Genomic DNA, 19,245 nt, shown 5'->3' with positions numbered 1-19,245 from the left:
CCAGCAACTGTTGAACCAACCAAACGTTGGTCCAAATCACGGTCGGGAGAGACGAGGGAGGGATGTCGATGAGCGTCGCAGCCACCTGGGTGAGTGACAGCGTCCTGGTCCTGGCTGAGCGCGAGGAGCTCGTAAAACACTCCAGCTTCTGTCTAATACACACGCGGCTCACCTAATGGGCTCAGACATCAGGTGGCAGCCCAGGCTCCATTTACATCGCACACTTCATTACGATTTATTAACACTCTCTGAGCCGTGAAATTCCTATAAGCGCCGTTTATATCCAATGACGGATGGATTCACGCTGAGCCAGCGGCAAAATATGGATCCTGCGGTTGGCATCGCAGCATAGCGCTGCTTTAGGAGCAGAAGCAAACGGCGCCAGAGCCGACCACTCGTCCACTTGCTGAACGCATTTCAGTGTGACTTCAGAGGGGCTCATGACGTCAAACCCGCAAAAGAAAATGTACTTTTTTTAATCTATATTCATTTAACTTTTTTATCCGTTTCTCTATCTTGATGGATGGATGGATGGAGCTGGATTATGAGTTTGTTACATGTTTTGCCCCTCGAGTTTGGGGGGTTCTGAGCCACTCTGGTTTCCTCCCATCTTTCTTTAACTTTTTTATCAACCTATCTCTATCGCGATGGATGGATGGACGGATGGATGGGTTATGAGTTTGTCACATGTTTTTCTACTCAAGTTTGGGGGATTCCCAGGCCCTCTGGTTTCCTCCCATCTTACTTTAACTTTTTCATCTATCTATCTATCTATCTATCTATCCATCATCTATCTATCCATCATCTATCTATCTATCTATCTATCTATCCATCCATCATCTATCCATCTATCTATCTATCCATCATCTATCCATCTATCTATCTATCTTGATGGATGGATGGGTTATGAGTTTGCCACATGTTTTTCTACTCAAGTTTGGCGGATTCCCAGGCCCTCTGGTTTCCTCCCATCTTACTTGAACTTTTTCATCCATCCATCCATCCATCCATCCATCCATCCATCCATCCATCCATCCATCCATCCATCCATCTATCTTGATGGATGGATGGATGGATGGGTTATGAGTTTGTCACATGTTTTTCTACTCAAGTTCCCAGGCCCTCTGGTTTCCTCCCACGACCCTAAAACACAGGTCTCCCCATATCGGAGCAAGAATGTGTATCACAAACTGAATTCCCTGCTTGAGGTGATGATTATTAAATAATCGTGTAGCTCTAAATAATTCCTAGATCCTGAGCTGCTTGCAAAATGTTGGCTTAACTGAATCACCATGTAGAGAACTGGGGAGTGATTTGCGTGAGAGCAGTCAGAGGGAACAAACCAAGCCATTTGAGCAAGGACAAATTGAGTTTGTGTTCATTAATAAAGGCCTGAGGCTCGACAAGGCTTGTGGGACCACGTCCCAGACAGGAGACTGAAGACAGTAAACAAAAGCAACTGAGGCGAGTCCTTGAAGAAAAACTTCAAGAAAAGCCAATACTTAGTCTGGAGTCGCCCCAGAACAGTCTTAGAAAAACATGAGATGAAGGACAGATGAGAGTGTAAAGAGAGGAAGTGACAAAAGGGAGGATGAGAGGAAGTAATGGGCTCAATTCTCAGTCCTATCAGAGTGTCTGTGAAAGGAGAAGAAGGATGAGGAAGAGAGAGCTCGGTGGGACATGGAAAAGCAAGCAGATTTAAATCCCAGACCTCAAAGACTGGAGAGGAAAGAGGGAAACCAAAGAGATACAGAACTTGAGAGAGCAAAGGGAGCATTTGAACACAGAGGCGAGGCAACACGGAAGATGAAATGAGGAAGCGGATGAAACGGAACGTTCGGGGGGAAAAAAAAAGGCTCCACACAGAACTGAAAACTGAACAGAGAAAAAGGAAACAAGGGAGGAAATGAGGGAACAGCAGCGCCTGCTTTTTTAAATCACTGCCACGCTCTGTTTACTGTCAAGTAAGACCCCAGTAGCTTCTGCTGTGTGCCGCGTTCTGTCGCTCTGTTTCCAACACATTCCGCCATAATCCCTGGTGATTGCTCTGTCAGTGAGGGGTTTAGCTCAGGTGTTATTTCCCCCATTTCTACATAAGAGGATGAACATTTGTACCAGTCAGGTTTTTGGAAACCGTCAGTCATTCTTGTTTTGCTTTTCAGACAGGAAAACTTAAATCATGTTTCAGTGCACTGCTGACTTCTCTCACACTTCAAAGAACTCAGCAATCTTGTTTCATGAAGATAAAACCTGATGAAAATGAGCACTTTCCAATAATGATGCTAACACGGCTAAAAGCTAAGCTAACAGTTCTGTTCCTAACCAATCATTTCTTTGTATCATTTGTAAACAAAACTATTTTTAGAAACGAAGAGGGCAAAAACAAGATCAACTGTTTACAATAACGCACAGTTTTGATATGAAGGTAAATAACTTGGCGGGCACAACACAAATCCCACTTCAGTCACCATCAGACGCGACTATAAGACAGACAACTGCGATGAGATGCAAGTTGATTCACTGTATTGCTTGGTTGGGTTTTACATTCCAAAAATAAATATATAATTCTGAATTAGCCTTTTTTTCTCTACTTCTAAATGGAAGCAAAAATGGCCGGAATGGACAAATTTCAGAGATTTTCCAACACCACTCAAAGTTATTTCAAATAAATATGACGGAACAAAATAGCTGACACTGTCTTAAGTTATTCTCATACGACGACTAAATGCACATATGTCACACACCACACGTGATGGATGTGTTATTTATATGCTAAGCTAACGTATAGCCGCCAATGTACAACTGTTGCCCTGCCATATGAAAGCAGGACATCTAGGGCGAGGGTTTTGCTTCAGTCCTTCTGTTTCGGTGACGTCTATAATATTAGAATCACAAGTTGGAAATTCAGAGCTCATGCTAGCTGATCCGATCTAGACTTATAGCACCCAGAATTGCCTCTTCTGACTGAGGCGGAAAAGCTCCTGCCAGGAGGAAAGGAAGACGAATGGTGGTCATTCCTGGTGAGTTGAGGTGTTCGTACGCTGATCGAAAACTTTAACTTAAACTAACGGTAGCGAGAGTTGAGGTTTCTGTGGCGGTGACATGAATTGAATGCAAGGATGGATCAAGTTATGAAACAGAACTTTCTGGAACAGAAAGGCCTCGGGGACATGTTCTTGGACCTCAGTCTTGTGGCTTTGTGTTGGGAATACGTCGTCATCACTCAATCTTTCATACAAGTGTGATGACGGACCTGACTGTACGAGAAACAACTCCCAACCAATAGACAAAGGACACCTGAGTCAAAAACTAAAATAAATAAGGAAAGAGAATCCAAGAGCTAAGAATCATGGTCACCATGTTCCCTTTGATGAAGTGATTCTCAGTGGCAGAAGGTCCATTTTCTGACCAGTCACGGCTTCAATCTTTGCTCAGAAAGATAAACTTTGAAGCTCTATCGATCATAAAGAAACACTGCGACCAATGACACAACATGGCCAGCATGGAGCGATAGATATTTCGTGACTCACCAGACTGTCCTGGAGGAGGGATGCCACCGCTTCCTCGGGGTAATCGCACAAAAATGGAGAGCACGGCGGCTTTGTTCCCGAAGCAGGGCTCCAGGGCGATGGGTTTTGGAACCGACTGTACAGAAAAAAAGATAACGCATTACGCATTACAAATCTCCCAAATCCTGGTCAAAACAGGAGACTGTCAAAGCTACGGATAAAGCTGGTTTTTTACTGCTGCCGCTGCGTTTGTGGAGGCAACATGCAGCCGGCAGGAAAACATTCCAATCCCCTGCTGAGCTACACATATTGATCTGCGGGCACAAATTGGATCTCTACTTTGGCGTACCATTTCACGACAACGCCGCCTGTGTTGCAGTGCGACTGGATATCAAGTGGCGAGGCCGAGAGCGAAGATTTGTGTCAGCTGTGCGGCGCCTCGCCGACAGGCCACCAGACTCCGTGATGCCGGCATCTCCTGTGAATCAGCCTCATCCTTGTGTAGGGATCAGCTCATCCAGTAAATACCAGCTGTATCTGCGGCTGCTGTTGTTGTCGCTTCGTACAATATTCATGGGTTTAGGATCGGAAGTACACAAGCACGCCGCCCGCATGCAGATCACTTCCTGCGAACCCATCTGTCTCTTGCCTTTTTCCATTCCTGAGCCACACACCATTGCAGCCACTTGCTCTTCAGACTGTTGACAATCTGAGTGTGTTCCACACTTCAGCACCTCAATTTATGGAGCCATGGCGGAAAGAAACCAGAAAAACCACCATACGTAAAAAGACAGGTCGCAACTTGGAGTGTAGCCCAGTAGAAATAACTTCAGTTCGGTGAGGAAAAAAATAAATATAATACATTTTTACGTTTTTAGAAGGACATGTCAACTCAAATGAATTCTATATTCTTAGGTTAAGGTTCTGAAAACATGCGCCAGTTTCTCCACTGACTCCTCTGCATGACCATCAGGGGCTGCCACTGCTGAAAGAGGACCTCATCTGGCAACTTGGGTGTCCTTTCAAAAGAAATTGGACCCCTGATTGAACACACCTGTGTGTGGCTCTTCACAGAAAAAACTCTGATTTGAAATATTTGCTTGAGAAAATGTGCTTGAAATCTTGCTCTACCCAGCCACTCCCACTCTGCTGTGATTGGTCAGGAGGAAACCTTCAGCAGCTTCTTGCTGCGGCGCCATGTAAACCCCAAACTAAAGGCCAAAATCTCTCGCAGCCGAGCCGCACTTCCTTGTCAGTCCACACCAGCTGATGGCCTCTCCGCATGCTTGGTTGTTAAATACGTGGAGCTCCTGCTTTAGTGGGCCGTAGGACAGTGACAACACGGCTCTTTATCGAAAGAGCCCCAGACCAAGAAGACAATAAACCAGTGAGATGCGGAGTTATAGACCCGCCCACTTTCCGTGTTCAGAGGATCTCTGAGCTCAGTGTGTTTTGTTTCATACATGTGAGTGAAACCTTAGATATTAAAGTAGCATCAATGTTGGCAGTATTGATGGCTAAACACGTGTATTGAACGGCGTCACAAAGTCCTGGTTCAAACCCTAAATGTCGGAGTTAAGCACTTGCTCTGCCGTCGTGTGAAACCTGGAGCCAGTGAACGTGCGCACACCACACAGCCAGAACACAAGAGGCGCAGGGCAGTAATGATATTCAGGTTCTGACCCATTTTACACATTCATTCTCTGCTCCGTCTCTCGCAGGTTTAGCTTCCTACCAGCAGGATGCACCGGCTGTCAGCCCGGGAGCCTGGCTGTGTGTGCGTGCACGTCTGCATGTAACACATCTGTGTGTTCTTTACTGTAACGGCGAGGGAATTCTTCATTTGTTCATCTTCCCACCGGTGTGTGCCTGTCGCTCCACAGCAGATTGGGTTTTCATGGCAACAATGTCGGTTCATTTACACATTAAACACACCATAGTTAACTTGAACGTGAACCTGACCTCATGCTTCATCTTCATGCACCGTACGTATATAGACTCGCTACGATCTCTGCGATTCTGAATTAAATTTCAAACAGAAGAAAAGATCGCCACCAATTTCATGTCACAAACTCCAACACTTGACACCAAAGGAAGTGGACAAACTTAAAAGAACCAGTCAGTTAAGAAACATTCCCACAGAAAGTCAACACAAGTCTGAGTGAAGGAGGATAGAAGACTCGAATATAGGCTCATAAGGAGGCCGATGCTCAGAATATTACAACAGGAATCAAGTCAACAGATAAAGTACGTTGATATTTAGACACAATATAAGCTCAGTGGCTGATTTTCATATTACATTTTTTGGCTTATTATTATGAACAAGACACTTTTTTATGATGATCAAAGCAATGAGCTTCTGACTCTCAGTTCTGGGAATCTTTAGTTAGTTGTATAAAGGGGCTATAAATGACCAGGGACGGACAGTGGGAGAATAAGAGTGTTTTCCTAACTGCACTTCAAAATGAAAAGGTTATTGTGAGGTCTGTGTTTGGTCCACGCCACTGAGCTTTGCAATTTTCAGAGATGCTGATCCAAACGGCGAAATGTTAAAACTGCAGCCGTTCAGATGGAAACATACTGGTCGGATTTGAAAGAAAAATATTCCTCTCAGAGCTCCACGGAACCAAGGGGCAGGACAGGTACTTTCACGTCACACAAGCCGCAACTGACCTTTTGAAACCAAACGCCATGATGAAAAGGAAAAGGTCATAGCTTCAGTTTACATACATGTTTGATGAATTCACCCATTTTCATTGTGAAAGGGGAAAAAAACAAAGTCACGCTAACATATCAGGACGGATAATCGACACCGCACTTCAGTCCAGAGTGTGACAAGAGTGTGACAGAACCCGCTGCAGTACAAGCGTGCCACGACGGGAACACGCGATTGATCATATACACCCCATCACCTCCGGAGCGATGCAGGAAGTGTGAAGTCTTTTAATATCACACTTTTGTGACCTGATAATTGTCACCAGGTGTTCCATCTGTTCTCACCTGTGCACTTGCTTGTTTGAATTCAGCTGAGCTGGCACTTTGTGCGACAACTTCAGGGCCTGGAACAGGCAATGCATTTTTGAAAAGGGGCCTCGCGGCTCTTCAAGTGGGCACAGCGGAAGGATCGCCTGGATATTCAGAAGGCCTTGTTCAGGATGGTAATTGCAACCTCAATTTCCACCAGAGCTCAGGTGATCCATTCTCCTTTTCTGGCAAAAAAAAAAAACTGCATTCGCAAAACATGATTTATCGTCTCAGGCGCGCTCGCGGTGTAGTTTCAGCGACTGGTCACAAAAACAGAAGGGAGAAAACACAACACCTTGAAAATTTCAATTAACCCTCCTTTACATTTTCCCATGATGTTGTGGTGTTCAGAGGCTGCATGCTAATAACATTCCCCCGCCGCGATTCTCTTTGTGCGCGTGTGAGCCTGCACCTCCACAAACCTCCTACGCCACTTATCTACACCGGCCAGGCAGAGCTGCCACAGGTTTCTTTTAATTACTTTGGGTAATGCGACCCACACGTAGGATCACAGCTGGGCCCACACATGCCCATGCAGACCTGGCCACAGTTAAGACAATCACTTTAAATCATGGACCTGAGGCTGGAACTGCAAAGGCAAGAATTAAAAACAGAGCTCTATCCTGTTTTTTGGGGTTGATTCTTCAGGAGATAGGCAAAAACAGAGGGGGCTATTTGTCTTGCTCTGCTGCTGCGGTGGTCCTCAGTAGGTCGGCCCTCACATCCGGGTGGACAGCAACTCCTAGATTGTTCGTCCTATACAGAGCATTAAAACATCATGTGAAAGATGCGATCATGAGCTTTGACTCTCATGACGGTCATAATGCTGTCGCCTGTATGTGTTTATGCTGACAACCCAAGCAGACAAACGGTGAGTCTGCCTCATGCTTCTAGAGTGTTGATAGTCAGTCAGTGCCACAGAAACAATTCAAACTGTTTCTGAAAGAAGAAAAAACGCTGAAAAAAAGTGTTCCCATGATGCATAAAGTGCACATGCACTGGATGGGTCAAATGAAACTCACGCAGCTACAGTGCTGAGTATACTCGGGAGCAAGCAGCACCAGTTATTAGATGCTTATTACATTAGAAAATCATTTTGTTTTCATTAGACGGACAGTTAGGGAGTGCTGTGTCACTTTGTTTCAGCGTTCACATGCTGTGAGCGTCAGTGACAGGGAGAGAGACCACCAGGCTGCTCCGGTTCCACACTCACACGACTCGATGCTTCACCTCTTTTTACTCCCTGTGATTTCTCATGCGTCCTCACATTCCTCCACATCCGTTGCTTTATGGCAAAAAACAAAAAGCGCCATAACAATAATGGTCTTTTGCAGACGTCCCCACTGAGCAGCAGGCAGGGGAAGATACCTCATCGCTGGAGTAACTATGGACGTCCCACAGAGGCTATAAACAACTGAAATGATCTTCAGCTCCCTGTGCTGTACCCAACTACAGTGAACCACGATTGCCTCTTTTAATACAACAACATTTTGATAAAGCCGAGCGGAAACAAGGCAAAGAACCTGCTTCCAGTTGTTCAATCTGAGCTGGGACGAGATAGGACAGTGTGCGCGCCGTCTGGGCCGGTGAAGGCAGGGAAAGCAGAGGGGGAAGGATCTAAATTGGATCTCTGCTCTGGCGCTGCTCCTGCCCTGGTGATGAGGACGAAAGGTGGCCAGGTGGAGTCCAATAAAACAAGAGTCGAGGTGGCAGACGAGAAGCCACGGAAGAGGAAGAACAGAGGCCGGCGGAGGACAAAGGATTTCCACCACGAGCTGCAGTTTTTCTCGCACAGCAGCTCCATGGAAGTCGCTGAGAAGTCGCCGACGTAAGCCCAGAACATAGGCGACACGTGATTCAGCTGACATAAAGACAAACTGCAGATAAGGCCCATAGAAATAAACAGATAGGATCAAAACAGAGCAGGGGAATTGCAGACCGACCACACAGCTGACCAGGTAACCCGTTATCTTGGGGAAAAAAGTCTGAGAGAACCAAGAAGAAAATTAAAAGACAGACATCAAAGTAAGTGAAAGAATCCCTCAGGAGCAGGTTATCCAATGCGATTTGGCAACGCGACTCTCTCCCGAGCAGTTGCAGATTTACGGCGATTAAAATGATTTCCCCAGCCTGCAAGTCAACAATGGACGTATAGCAAAGAAAAAAAATGGACGCCATCTCAGCGAGTCCCTTCTTCACGTTGATGCATCAGGGCTGAAAATGTGGTCTCTGATTGGTTAACGCACGGCATCTTGTGGCCTTTGAGTGTTTAAACACAACAAACGCAAATGCGTCACACGCCCCACTCCCATATTGTAGCACAGTTTTTACACTTTTGAATCTGTTGCTCTCCACACATGCATGTTCTAAATGGTTGTTTTAAAGAAGGAATTTGACAGGAAAAGGAACGAAAGGTTGTTGACGATGAAGGGAAATCCGGCAGCACTGGTGAGGGATTTTGGGTGAGTCATGTTAACATCCGGTGGAATCTTGTTCAAGTCTGAGAAGCAGTGGGGTTTGTGGTAGTAGTGGAATCGATATTCAAAAAGAACATCATCTGGGATGGAAGGAAGTATTATAATTTGTGAGCCGTGCAATACAGATACATTCAGCAAGAACCTAGTGCAACACTAGTTTCAGTAGCTGGTTGCTGCATGATGACCAGGGAAGAGCACCACAATGCCTCCACTGCAGCCTCTGACATAGTTCAAATGCCACACAACCAACCATCAGTTATGGAAAGAGATTTCGCGGGTTACTACATGGCTACTGTGAAAGGTGAGGAAGTAGGTGAAAGGGCGTGTCAAGTAGAAGGATGAGGAGCCAGTTGGGATGAACGCCATAGAACTACAGTACATCACTGAATAATACTTCAAAATACATTCCACCCACGTCATCATAATGGACTCCAGTTAAAAGTTTCTGTTAGAACATGAACTTGTATGGAAAAATTAGAGTTGTTGGGATTAGTGAAGAGGATGGACAGAGGAGGGAAGAGGGCATGAGGAGGAGAGAGGAGGATTAGTGGGTAATATGCCTGAGGGGCTTGGTCGCCTCAGTTGGAATAACCTTGTGCAAAAGAGTCATGTCCCTGGAGGCATGGCCACTGTCAAAGCAGAGCGCTCCTCAGCCAAAGTGCTGAAGCGGCCGTTTAGTTCTGCCCTGCATCTGCATGCAGAGGTCGGCCGTGCCAGTCACCAGTCCGCCGGCCTGTCTACCCTCGAAACCTCCACATGGCTACACAGATGAAGTGACTGACCAGCTCCTCTAAACTGCACTGGTCACAATCCACAAAGTTCACTCTCATTGCTCGAGGTAAATCAACATATCACGGTGCCACGCTTGGCAAATTCCAAACAGGTTTTCTTCAAATCAGCTCTGTTTATCTCGACGAAGAAATTGAGCAAACACTGATGGAGGAAGTCCGGCACCTTGTTAAGTTGTGAGTCCATCCCAGCTTTGAATGATCTGCAGCTAGGATGTTCTGGAGCCAGCTCCCTTGGACTTGAACCAGTTTTTTTAACTGATGTTATCCGTGATCTCAATCCAGTGCTGCCTTGGAAGGGCTTCAAAGTCGACAAAGCTTCTCTTTTTCATTGACGGACTCTTTTGTCTGACTTATTTAAGTCCAGAACAGTGAGCCGAAACACTGCGGGGACTTGAACTTTCCCGGCATCTCTGATTTTAACACCCAAGAGGGTTTCGTTTCCCTCTCGGATTGAAGTTCCAAGCAACATCTGGCTCAGAACCTCTTCCTCTTGACACAGCTATCTTTGAGCTCCAGATGACTGCCTTAGAAGTCATCATCCATGACGCACACCAGGAGAACTTGTGTCAGCCACCAATGGCCAGACAGACGGAGCAAATATCAGTGTGGAATCCTTACTCAAAACCTTCAAAAACAGGACCTAATACCCATTTTACAACTTCACTACACAATACCCATTGCCTCATTCAACTTGTGTTTAACTACAGATTATTTATCAACCCCAGCTTGCAGTTTGTAGCAAGAAAAATCCTCAGTAAAGTAAAGTAAATGAAAGACAGGGGGCCCTTCACATGACCCACAAGACGCCTCAGCTCAGAGCTGCAGGACTTAGAAAACATTTCTTTGGTTCTTCGCACTGCACAGCAACATCTGTTCAGTGTTTCAGAGCAACTCCAAGGTTTGCATCACCCTCACTCCACTCTGTAGCCTCAGCCATCCTGAACACCAGTCGGTGCTTCTGCTGCTCACTATCACCACATGCGTAATTACATAATTTAAAAAAAAGACACTTTGCCCAACACTTAATCCAGGAAGTTAGATCACTGAGGGGCAGGTCTGTACAGCCACTGCTGAAAGTCCCATTACCAAAATAATGCCAGCCTCGATCGCCAAGGACAGTCAGACGGTCTGAAAGGGAATGCTGTATTATTGCTTCTCCACATTTTCTGGAGGAGGACAAACATCTTTGAGGATTGAGCGTCACAAAAAATGTCTGATCTCAGGTGCAAAAAAAAAAGAAAAAAGATCAGCTGACCTTGACGTTGCCACCTATTAGGTCAGGCGGCTCCTCGTCTGTCTCCAAGGCGACGTTGATGGTGGCGAAAGGCCGACTGGCCATCTGCTGCATCTCCCTCAGCAGTTGCTGTGAAGAAGAGAAACACAATTTAAGATTTCAAAGTGGAGGGAAGGTAAATGCTGGTCGTTCACATCCATCTTTTTTGTCCCTGATCCAGACTTTCCTTCTTGTTTGGAGGCTTATCCGGGCCCAGCCCGAGTCATGCTCCCTGGCATGTCCTGGGTGTGACCTGAAGCGAAGACGGAGAGGCTTCCTAAACACAAGCCTGACCATCCACCAACTCTGAGTTCCTCTCGGATGACTTGAGCTCCTCACCTCTGAGACAGAGTGGAGCCACCCAGTGCAGAAAACTAAAATCAGCCACGAGAGTCTGTTCCTGTCACCAACTACAGCCTCACCGACAAAAGAAGTCGCGTAATCCCAGTGAGTCATAGAGCATGTACAGTAACAGCCTACAATTATTCCGCCACCCTGCGAGCCTATTGATTCGGGTTATTGATATCTCTCTTGCAAGCGTAGCACTTTGGCATAATTGTACGCCTGTAATCACACAGAATCAATCAAATTAAACAAAGAGTCAAGACGGAGTCACAGAAACGGCCAGGAAAATCCAATAAAGGAGGGGGGCAGACCAACTGCCACCTCCAAAGAGTCGATTGGTGGGATCCATGTTCTTTGCGTCAGTTATACATGAATTCATCATCTCCTCCAGGGGGTGGACGCCGGACACCATCGCTGCTTTCAAGCCAGGATTTACATTCCAGCACCATTTCGGCTCGATCCGTCCTATCACCTGATATCAGCAGGAAGGGGATGAATATCACATGTCAAGGTTCCAGCGAGGTAAATGGCGCCTGTGCTCGAGAGGGTGTGATGCTTTATTCGCTCAATGATCAGCTGCCGTTGATGTCTTCAGCGACGTTCACACCAAACGCCACTTGAGTGGTCGCTGGTTTCCAGCCACCAAAGCGACTTCTCCCACGTCTCAGAAGTTGCAGCAAATTAAATAGCGACAAAAGTGGAGCTTCAAAATGGCAGACTGGAGATGAGCCATGCACCGCCTCATGAGGGCGTCGAGGCCTGGCGGTGGTGTACGGTTTGCGGTCAGAAGACCGGTAAGTTGTTGGAACAGGGGTAAGAATGCTGGTTCTGGGGTGTCATCCCAGCGTTTTCCCATTGGATTCACCGGGCAAAAACGTAAATCTCAGGGCAAAGATGATGCTTTAGAAGGTATAAACCAATAGAGAAGTCCATCAGAGGGCGGAGCATGTACTAAATTGAAATACTGGATTGCTGAGTTTCATAAGGGACAGCTTACAGTTCTTTAGAATATATTAAAGATCTGAAAGACGTCACCACAAATGTGCTGCTTAGTTTGTTCATGTTGGCTGGTTTACCTATTCCTATTGTAGACTCCTTCTGCTTCCTAGGAACCACCATCACTGAGGACCTCAAATGGGAGCCGACCATCAGGTCCCTCATCAGGAAGGCCCAGCAGAGAATGTACTTCCTGAGGCAGCTACGAAAACAACGACTGCCAACGAAGTTGCTGGTGGAGTTCTACACGGCCATCATCCAGTCCATCCTCACCTCCTCTATCACTGTCTGGTACAACAGTGCCACCTCCAGGGACAAGAGCAGACTGCAGCGCATCGTACGTTCTGCTGAGAAGGTGATCGGTTGCAGCCTGCCACCTCTTCAGGACCTGTATGTCTCCAGGACCCAGAGACGTGCAGGTCGGATCAGAGCCGACCCTTCTCACCCTGGACATGGACTGTTTGTTCCTCTTCCCTCTGGCAGGAGGCTACGGTCCATCCAGACCAGAACCTCCCGTCACAGGAACAGCTTCTTCCCCTTGGCCGTCACACTGTTGAATTCCTGAACAGCCTTGTTGTTTTTTTTTGACTGCATGTTATTCCAAAACACTTTCCTAGTTAGTGGGCTCCCCGCTGACCATGGCAATAAATTTGATTCTGATTCTGATTGTCGTGATCAGACCGCCGGGTGTTGCGACTTGCTAACATGGGGTATTTAGCACCAGCTTCCCCTAATGTCTTGTAACGTTCAACTCAACGTCGAGCTCTTGCTGGCTCGTCTGTCTTCACTTCAGTGTGAGAGAAACGCAAATCCAAGCAATAAACCCAAGGAACTTCAGTCTCAGAGATCTGACATGAATTCCCCAGATTCGGACTGATGCAAGGAGCAGCAGAGACTGATACATCAGTCTGCCGAACGCAATAAGAAGAAGCAATCTGTATGCGAAAAAAATATCCTTGCGAGCCGAGTTTCCTTGAAGATCAGATAAGAATTTGATTAAATGGATGTAGAGCAGATGGAAGAGTCTGAGTCTTCTGGTAAACATTAAGTCGACACTCTTCAGCAAACAACCTGTCGATACATTATTCATCGCATTGCGCTGCCATCTTTCTTCATTGACTCACTTCAAAAGTTCCTCCCAACACCTGGACTGAGCTCCGTCAGTCGATCACCGAGGCCAGCAGCCGCACGCCAACAAAGATTGAGTGAGAAGGCAAAGTGTCATTAACCTGAATCAAGATGTTCAACGGCTTTGATGAATTACCACGAGAGAGAAAAGTAACAAGAGAGGAGGAAGAAACTCTGGCAGAAGGAAGACCGAAGTGCCTACTGGAGACTATAAGACTAGCATTTATATGTCTAGTAATAACTTTTCTCTTGTCATCAAACATTTTTTCAACTGTTTCCAGTCATCCAAACATGTTTGTTCTCGCCACAGTGGCAACACAGCTGAAGGATCTCCACTGGTCTGGCTGAACTCCTGCTCATGTATAGAGAGATGAGGCAACCAAAATGACAAACCTGCCACCAATTGTGTCAAAAGTGATGAAACGAAGCGCAAACAAAAGGCACCTTGGACACTACAGGGTTTCTGCCAGGATTTTTGGAAACTGCGGCGGCCCTCAAAACAGGTTGGTCATGAGTGTTTGTTGCTCTGTGTATACATTTATTAGGTCGGAATCTGAAGACTTGGGGTAGCAAAGGGCACGTCTTAAAAAAACTTCATTCATGCGGAACATAAAACACCATTACTGGAATTTCTCAGTTTTAAGAATCATTAAAACAAGTAGCATGTGGTAGAAACCCATTTAAATTCCACATTTATCTCCAACTATTCTTCTCTTCTTTAAACATGCACACAGAGCTAACACTCCGAAAAAAGGCTGGGGAGGATTCGGGGGGGAAAAAAAACCCAGGCTCCTGAAAGCGTTACTACGGAGGATCCAATTTGCACAAATCTCATTATACTGTGCTCAAAGTAGGCAGCTGCTGTCCAGGGCTGCGCGCAGCCATGATAACCAGACGGAATAGGAGTTAGAGTGCAATCGCCTACTCTCTCAAATTGGCTCTTAGTTTCCCGAAGGGTGTTTGTGTGTGTTATTGTTCGGGGCGCCGCGGTGACTGATGTGCACACAAGTGGCCTGAGCCATCCTGCGCATGTTAACAGTTCAAGTTACGTAAACAAAGTTAATATATATTGTGTGATCGCCCGATAAAAACAGCTGCGGTAATCTACAAGGTTTATCGATCATATCTGTGGACGGTTTGGATGGCAACACACCTGACAGCAAACACAGCTGCAAGGGTTGACAGGAGTGTGTTAGACAGGAAGACGTAAACACGGCGTTGTGTGTGTCCGCTAGACGTTCTCCTTGTTATATATGGGTATAATCCATGCAAAAACAATGGATTACGGGGGAAACAGATGAAGTAGCGATTGAAAATAATGGCATTTTAAGTTGAAGGAGATGGATTTGCACATTTAAAATAACTTGGTAATAATGTGGGAACATACGAGGCCGTGCTGGTTTTGTTGGGGGGGGAAAAAGAAGGAAAACTGGAGTGAAATAATGAAAATATTGCTGGAAAGCCATGAGTGATCGAGAACACTGGCCAGAGAAAACAGCATTACGGCAGGAATCTAGACGGAGGCTTTCAAACAAGCTTGCCCCTGAGACAGGGAGCTGAAAGGCCCGGAATATCCACAGGGAGGAGAACAGACGTACATGAGCCATAATAATAAAAAAAACACAAATGCCCATCCAACCATCAAAACTTACATTGTTCATCTGTTTACTTATTTATTAATCTGTATAAGAAAGGATGGGGAAAAAGCTCTCAACAAGGCCTGGCCCTGATTGGAGGAGAGGAAGCGAGAGGGGGAAAAGGAAATCTTTGTGTGAGAGACAATGTCAGTAGCTTGCTGCTTCCCTCGCTGTTCATCTTGCCATCTTTCCGCCAGATAGATTGGGGGAGAACACACGCTGTGAATACTGACAAGCGGGAAGACTTTGATCCCTCATTCACTGGCTCTCCAACGATAGCTTCTTTCCCTCTTCCCATCACGTTCTCCCTATGATTCCCAAAGCACCTGCCTCCTGCTGTCCACTCCAACGCCACTCCCACTTAGTGGCTCCATCACAATGCCAATCAATAATCCATTAAAGGCAAAAGTGGAAGTACAAATTATGTTGTTTCAAGAAGTGAAGGATGGAAAGCTGGTCATTACCGCGGCTAGGACAAAATCTAAAGGGAGATTTGGAGAGAACAAGATCACGTTAAACAACAATTTGGTGAAAATGGTTGAATAAACAAAAGAAACGTGACCAGCCGTCTTTCACCAACACAACAACCTTCACCACATCATCATCATTACGCATTTAAAGGGTCAGTGACCGGGTCTGCAACTGTTCAGAAATCTGCAACATGAAATCGTCTTAAAATGTTTACCAAGTTGGTTCTGAATTTGGGCTGTTAACAGATTCAAATTTTTAATCTCAACTGATCACAATGAAGCTGAGTTAACTCATGTTTATAGCAAATTAATCACGCATTTTGCATCTGTTCTAAATGTAACTGAAAGGAAGATGTTCTCAACACCACAGTGGCCAATAATGTTTTCTTCATGCAAACGTTTGTTTAGTCCAACAACCCAGCGTAACTGATACTGTCAATTACATACTTAACAGTAACCTCAGCAGCTCTGTAGAGGCTCACCAACATGCTAACAGCATAGCGCTGTAAGTGCCGTAATTCCGGACGATAGAGTGCAACGGAATATTAGCAGCACCCACGAAATTTAAGAAGGAAAATCTCGTTCAAACATAAGCCGCAGCGGTCTATAAGGTTCAGTGGTGCTGTCTGCGCTGTGGACAGGTCAGTGGTGCACCGGCTTAAAAACGCTTTTGAAAACTAGTTTTGAAAACAGGGTCCAGCATCGAGAGTGAGGAAATGGCAGAAGCAAGCTGCGTTATAAGGAGCGTCTTGATTGATCCCCGCTGCTCTCACAATAGACAAGGTGCAGCTCTCCAGCCGGGACCAAGTCCGCGGCCAAAACCCGTCTCACTTGTGCTCATGTCGGACTTTTGAGCCGAACGCTCTTTGTCTGGAGACAGCGTCTCACATTACATTATTCACATTAAAGCCCTAAAAATGCGTCGTTTTCGCCTGCGTGTGCAAAGTTTCAACACCACTGCTGGTCTCAGCGGCTGCTTCTCGATTCCAGACCTGCAGGAGATCCACTCTGTTGGCAGAGCTGTGGACACGCAGGCGAAAACAGCGCATTTTGAGTGCTGCAAGGGTCAATAAAAAGCCTCTAATTTCATCTGATTTCAGGCTGTAAAAATTGGCCACTCTTGTGTTGATAAACTCATCCTTTATGTTACAATTAGAACAGATATAAAATGCGTGATTAATTTGCCATTTATCGCAAGTTAACTCCTCACTAAACTAAAACTACATTTATTGGAAAGCAGACTCAGCACAGTGCTGGACTAAGCGAGATCCTGTCGTGTCTAGATGACAACAGGGCGTTTGTCTGTCTGTGGGCAAAAGAAGTGGGAAAGTTATGAACCGATTGCAAATGAAATGATGGCAAGGAACAGATGAGTATATGAGGATTCCGGAGCACGTTCCAGCACCAGCCATCACACCCTTTGAAATGCTAATGCTAGGCACCTAATGATGACGGTAAAACATTTGTAGGTCAATAATAATTGCATTATTACAGAAAACACATATTTCAGGGACGATCCAGTTGTTGCCAAGTATCCACTTGCTATCGAGTTCCTCAAACCTAATCTGATGAAATCTAAGTGCCTTCTCAGCCTCCTGTGTGTGCGAGTGTGCTCTGTTTGTGCGTGCGCGTGTGTGTACAGTCATCAAAAGTGACGACAGCCCGCTGCACTCCCACAACTCCCTTCTCCCCAGAATTGATCACTACAGAAATACAGGCTATTTGTTCTGCGCCGTGAGTGTTGACCTCGGGAGAGAACTTGAAACTGTGACTCCCTCAGCATATTAACTGCCTCAGTTAATGTTCAGGGGCTACAGCATCGTGCATCTGTGAATGCACAGTCGCTTCCACTCTGCCATCATATACATACATCTACATGCCTCTTTAACCTCCTCACATTGATGTAGTCGTGTTCCTTCCATATTCCCTTTATTCACCGTGTCGTGCATTTGACCATGGTTCTAAAAAATGAAAGCATTATGAATCAATCCATACGGCTTACGTGCCATATCACACCAACCAGTAAACAAGTACAGTGGGAAATATGTCCATGAGATAAATGATGAGCGCAGTCAAGAAAAATCCTGGCGTTGATGTGAGCTGGAAACTACCCACATCAGGGGTGGGGTTTTTGACCCATTTAAAGAGGCTTTTCAGCAAGAAATATCAGGTCAGACCTCAGCAGGGGAATTTGAACATGCAAGAAGCTGCAGAAAGCCACTTCAGCGTCAGCGACATGGAGGGGCTGACATGGTGCACGTGGTTGGAACGACTCAAGAGTGTGGAGAGCGATGGTGACTCTGCAAGACAGCCACGGTTGACCTTCACCAACAGGTCGTACACTCCTTCACAGCGTTCAGGGGTGGACTGGTGGACTCCACTTTCAGTGCAGAGGGCACCTTTTGACATGGAGGCTTTCTTGTTCAACGTTTGCTGGTTTGGTTCAACATTTTCACTTTTGTGCCAAGAGAAAAACCCTCAAGAATGACTGCAACCTGTTTGAGGGACCAGGGACGGTAGAGCACCAGGGAGGCTCTGACAGAGACAGATGGATGGAGCTGTGTGATGTACGATCGATTGAGTGAAGCACAATGGCTTCTCGGAGCTGTGCAGAAGCTTGACTGTCACCAGGTCGAGTATCCACACTGCCTCGCTCCCTGTGGCTCAGACCCGAGGGCAGGAGGTTTTAGTTTGGATAACAAATATTTAAAGGAAGTGAAGGTAAGGTAGGCAAGGAAAAAGTTGATCTACTCAGCCATATTGCCAACAAGCGGGGGGGGTGGAATGTACTTCAGAGGTGAGTTGGATGGACGACTGAAAGTGAAATAATGTTAAAAAGACTTGGGTTTCAGGGACCAGACAAAGGGAAAAGAAAATCCATTAGCATGTTCCAAGAGGTCCGTCGAAAGGTCTTGGACGACTGTAGAAAATCACTTTGCAGATGAATAAACTCCATCTCTCAACACCTACTCAACTCGGTCCATGAGAAAACTGAAGTGGCAAAACACTGCTGTGAGACTCAGTCTACTTGAAGGACCTTGAACTGGCAGCAAGCAGCTCACTCTGATTATCCCTCCTCAAGGCAACTCATCATAACTGCACTTGATATTATTAGTTATGCACTCAGGAACAGTCTCTGCACAGATGCACTGGTCCAGACAAAAGTGAAGTTAGGAGCAACCCAGAGCAGAGACGCCTGGCAGCAACACTGGAGGATGAAACCAAGAGAAACAGACGGACAAACTCGCAGCAGTAGATCTGCGCCCTCCAGTCCAGGGTTGGGAAAATGCGAGTGGACTTAAGTCGGATACTCAACCAGCTGGTGCCACGACCTTGAGACAGAACGTTCATGGGAATAGGCCATCAATTGTGTGGAAAGATATGCAGGACTGGCTGCTTTAGCAGAGGAACCAGAGGCTCTGAGGAAGACTGTCAGGGAACTTGCAGACACCACAGTAAGATTCAGGCTGTGTCTGAAGCAGAAGGACACATGGGCAGCTCCAGGAGCCACCAGCGTTACACACACCCCTACTGTAGGTCAGATCAGCAAGACATTGGTGCAGACCTTGCACAGCTGTGGTTGAAAAGGTGTTGT

At 46.1% G+C, this 19,245-nt stretch overlaps 1 protein-coding gene across 1 annotated transcript in view; it reads right to left on the bottom strand.

Moving 5' to 3' along the window:
• atrn (attractin) overlaps positions 1 to 19,245 on the bottom strand; it is an 80,165-nt gene that overhangs the window by 7,325 nt on the left and 53,595 nt on the right. The window contains exons 27-28 of the mRNA XM_053844853.1: positions 11,057 to 11,164; positions 3,531 to 3,645 (exon numbers count right to left, since the gene is read on the bottom strand). Of these exons, the coding sequence (XP_053700828.1) occupies positions 3,531 to 3,645; positions 11,057 to 11,164 (223 nt within the window). The remainder of the gene's footprint in view (positions 1 to 3,530; positions 3,646 to 11,056; positions 11,165 to 19,245) is intronic.

The sequence above is a fragment of the Synchiropus splendidus genome, chromosome 16 (genome assembly GCF_027744825.2).
Source record: "Synchiropus splendidus isolate RoL2022-P1 chromosome 16, RoL_Sspl_1.0, whole genome shotgun sequence".
Taxonomy (NCBI): Eukaryota; Metazoa; Chordata; class Actinopteri; order Syngnathiformes; family Callionymidae; genus Synchiropus; species Synchiropus splendidus.
Note: the sequence above shows the minus strand (reverse complement) of the source record. Positions and strands in the feature narration are given on the sequence as shown.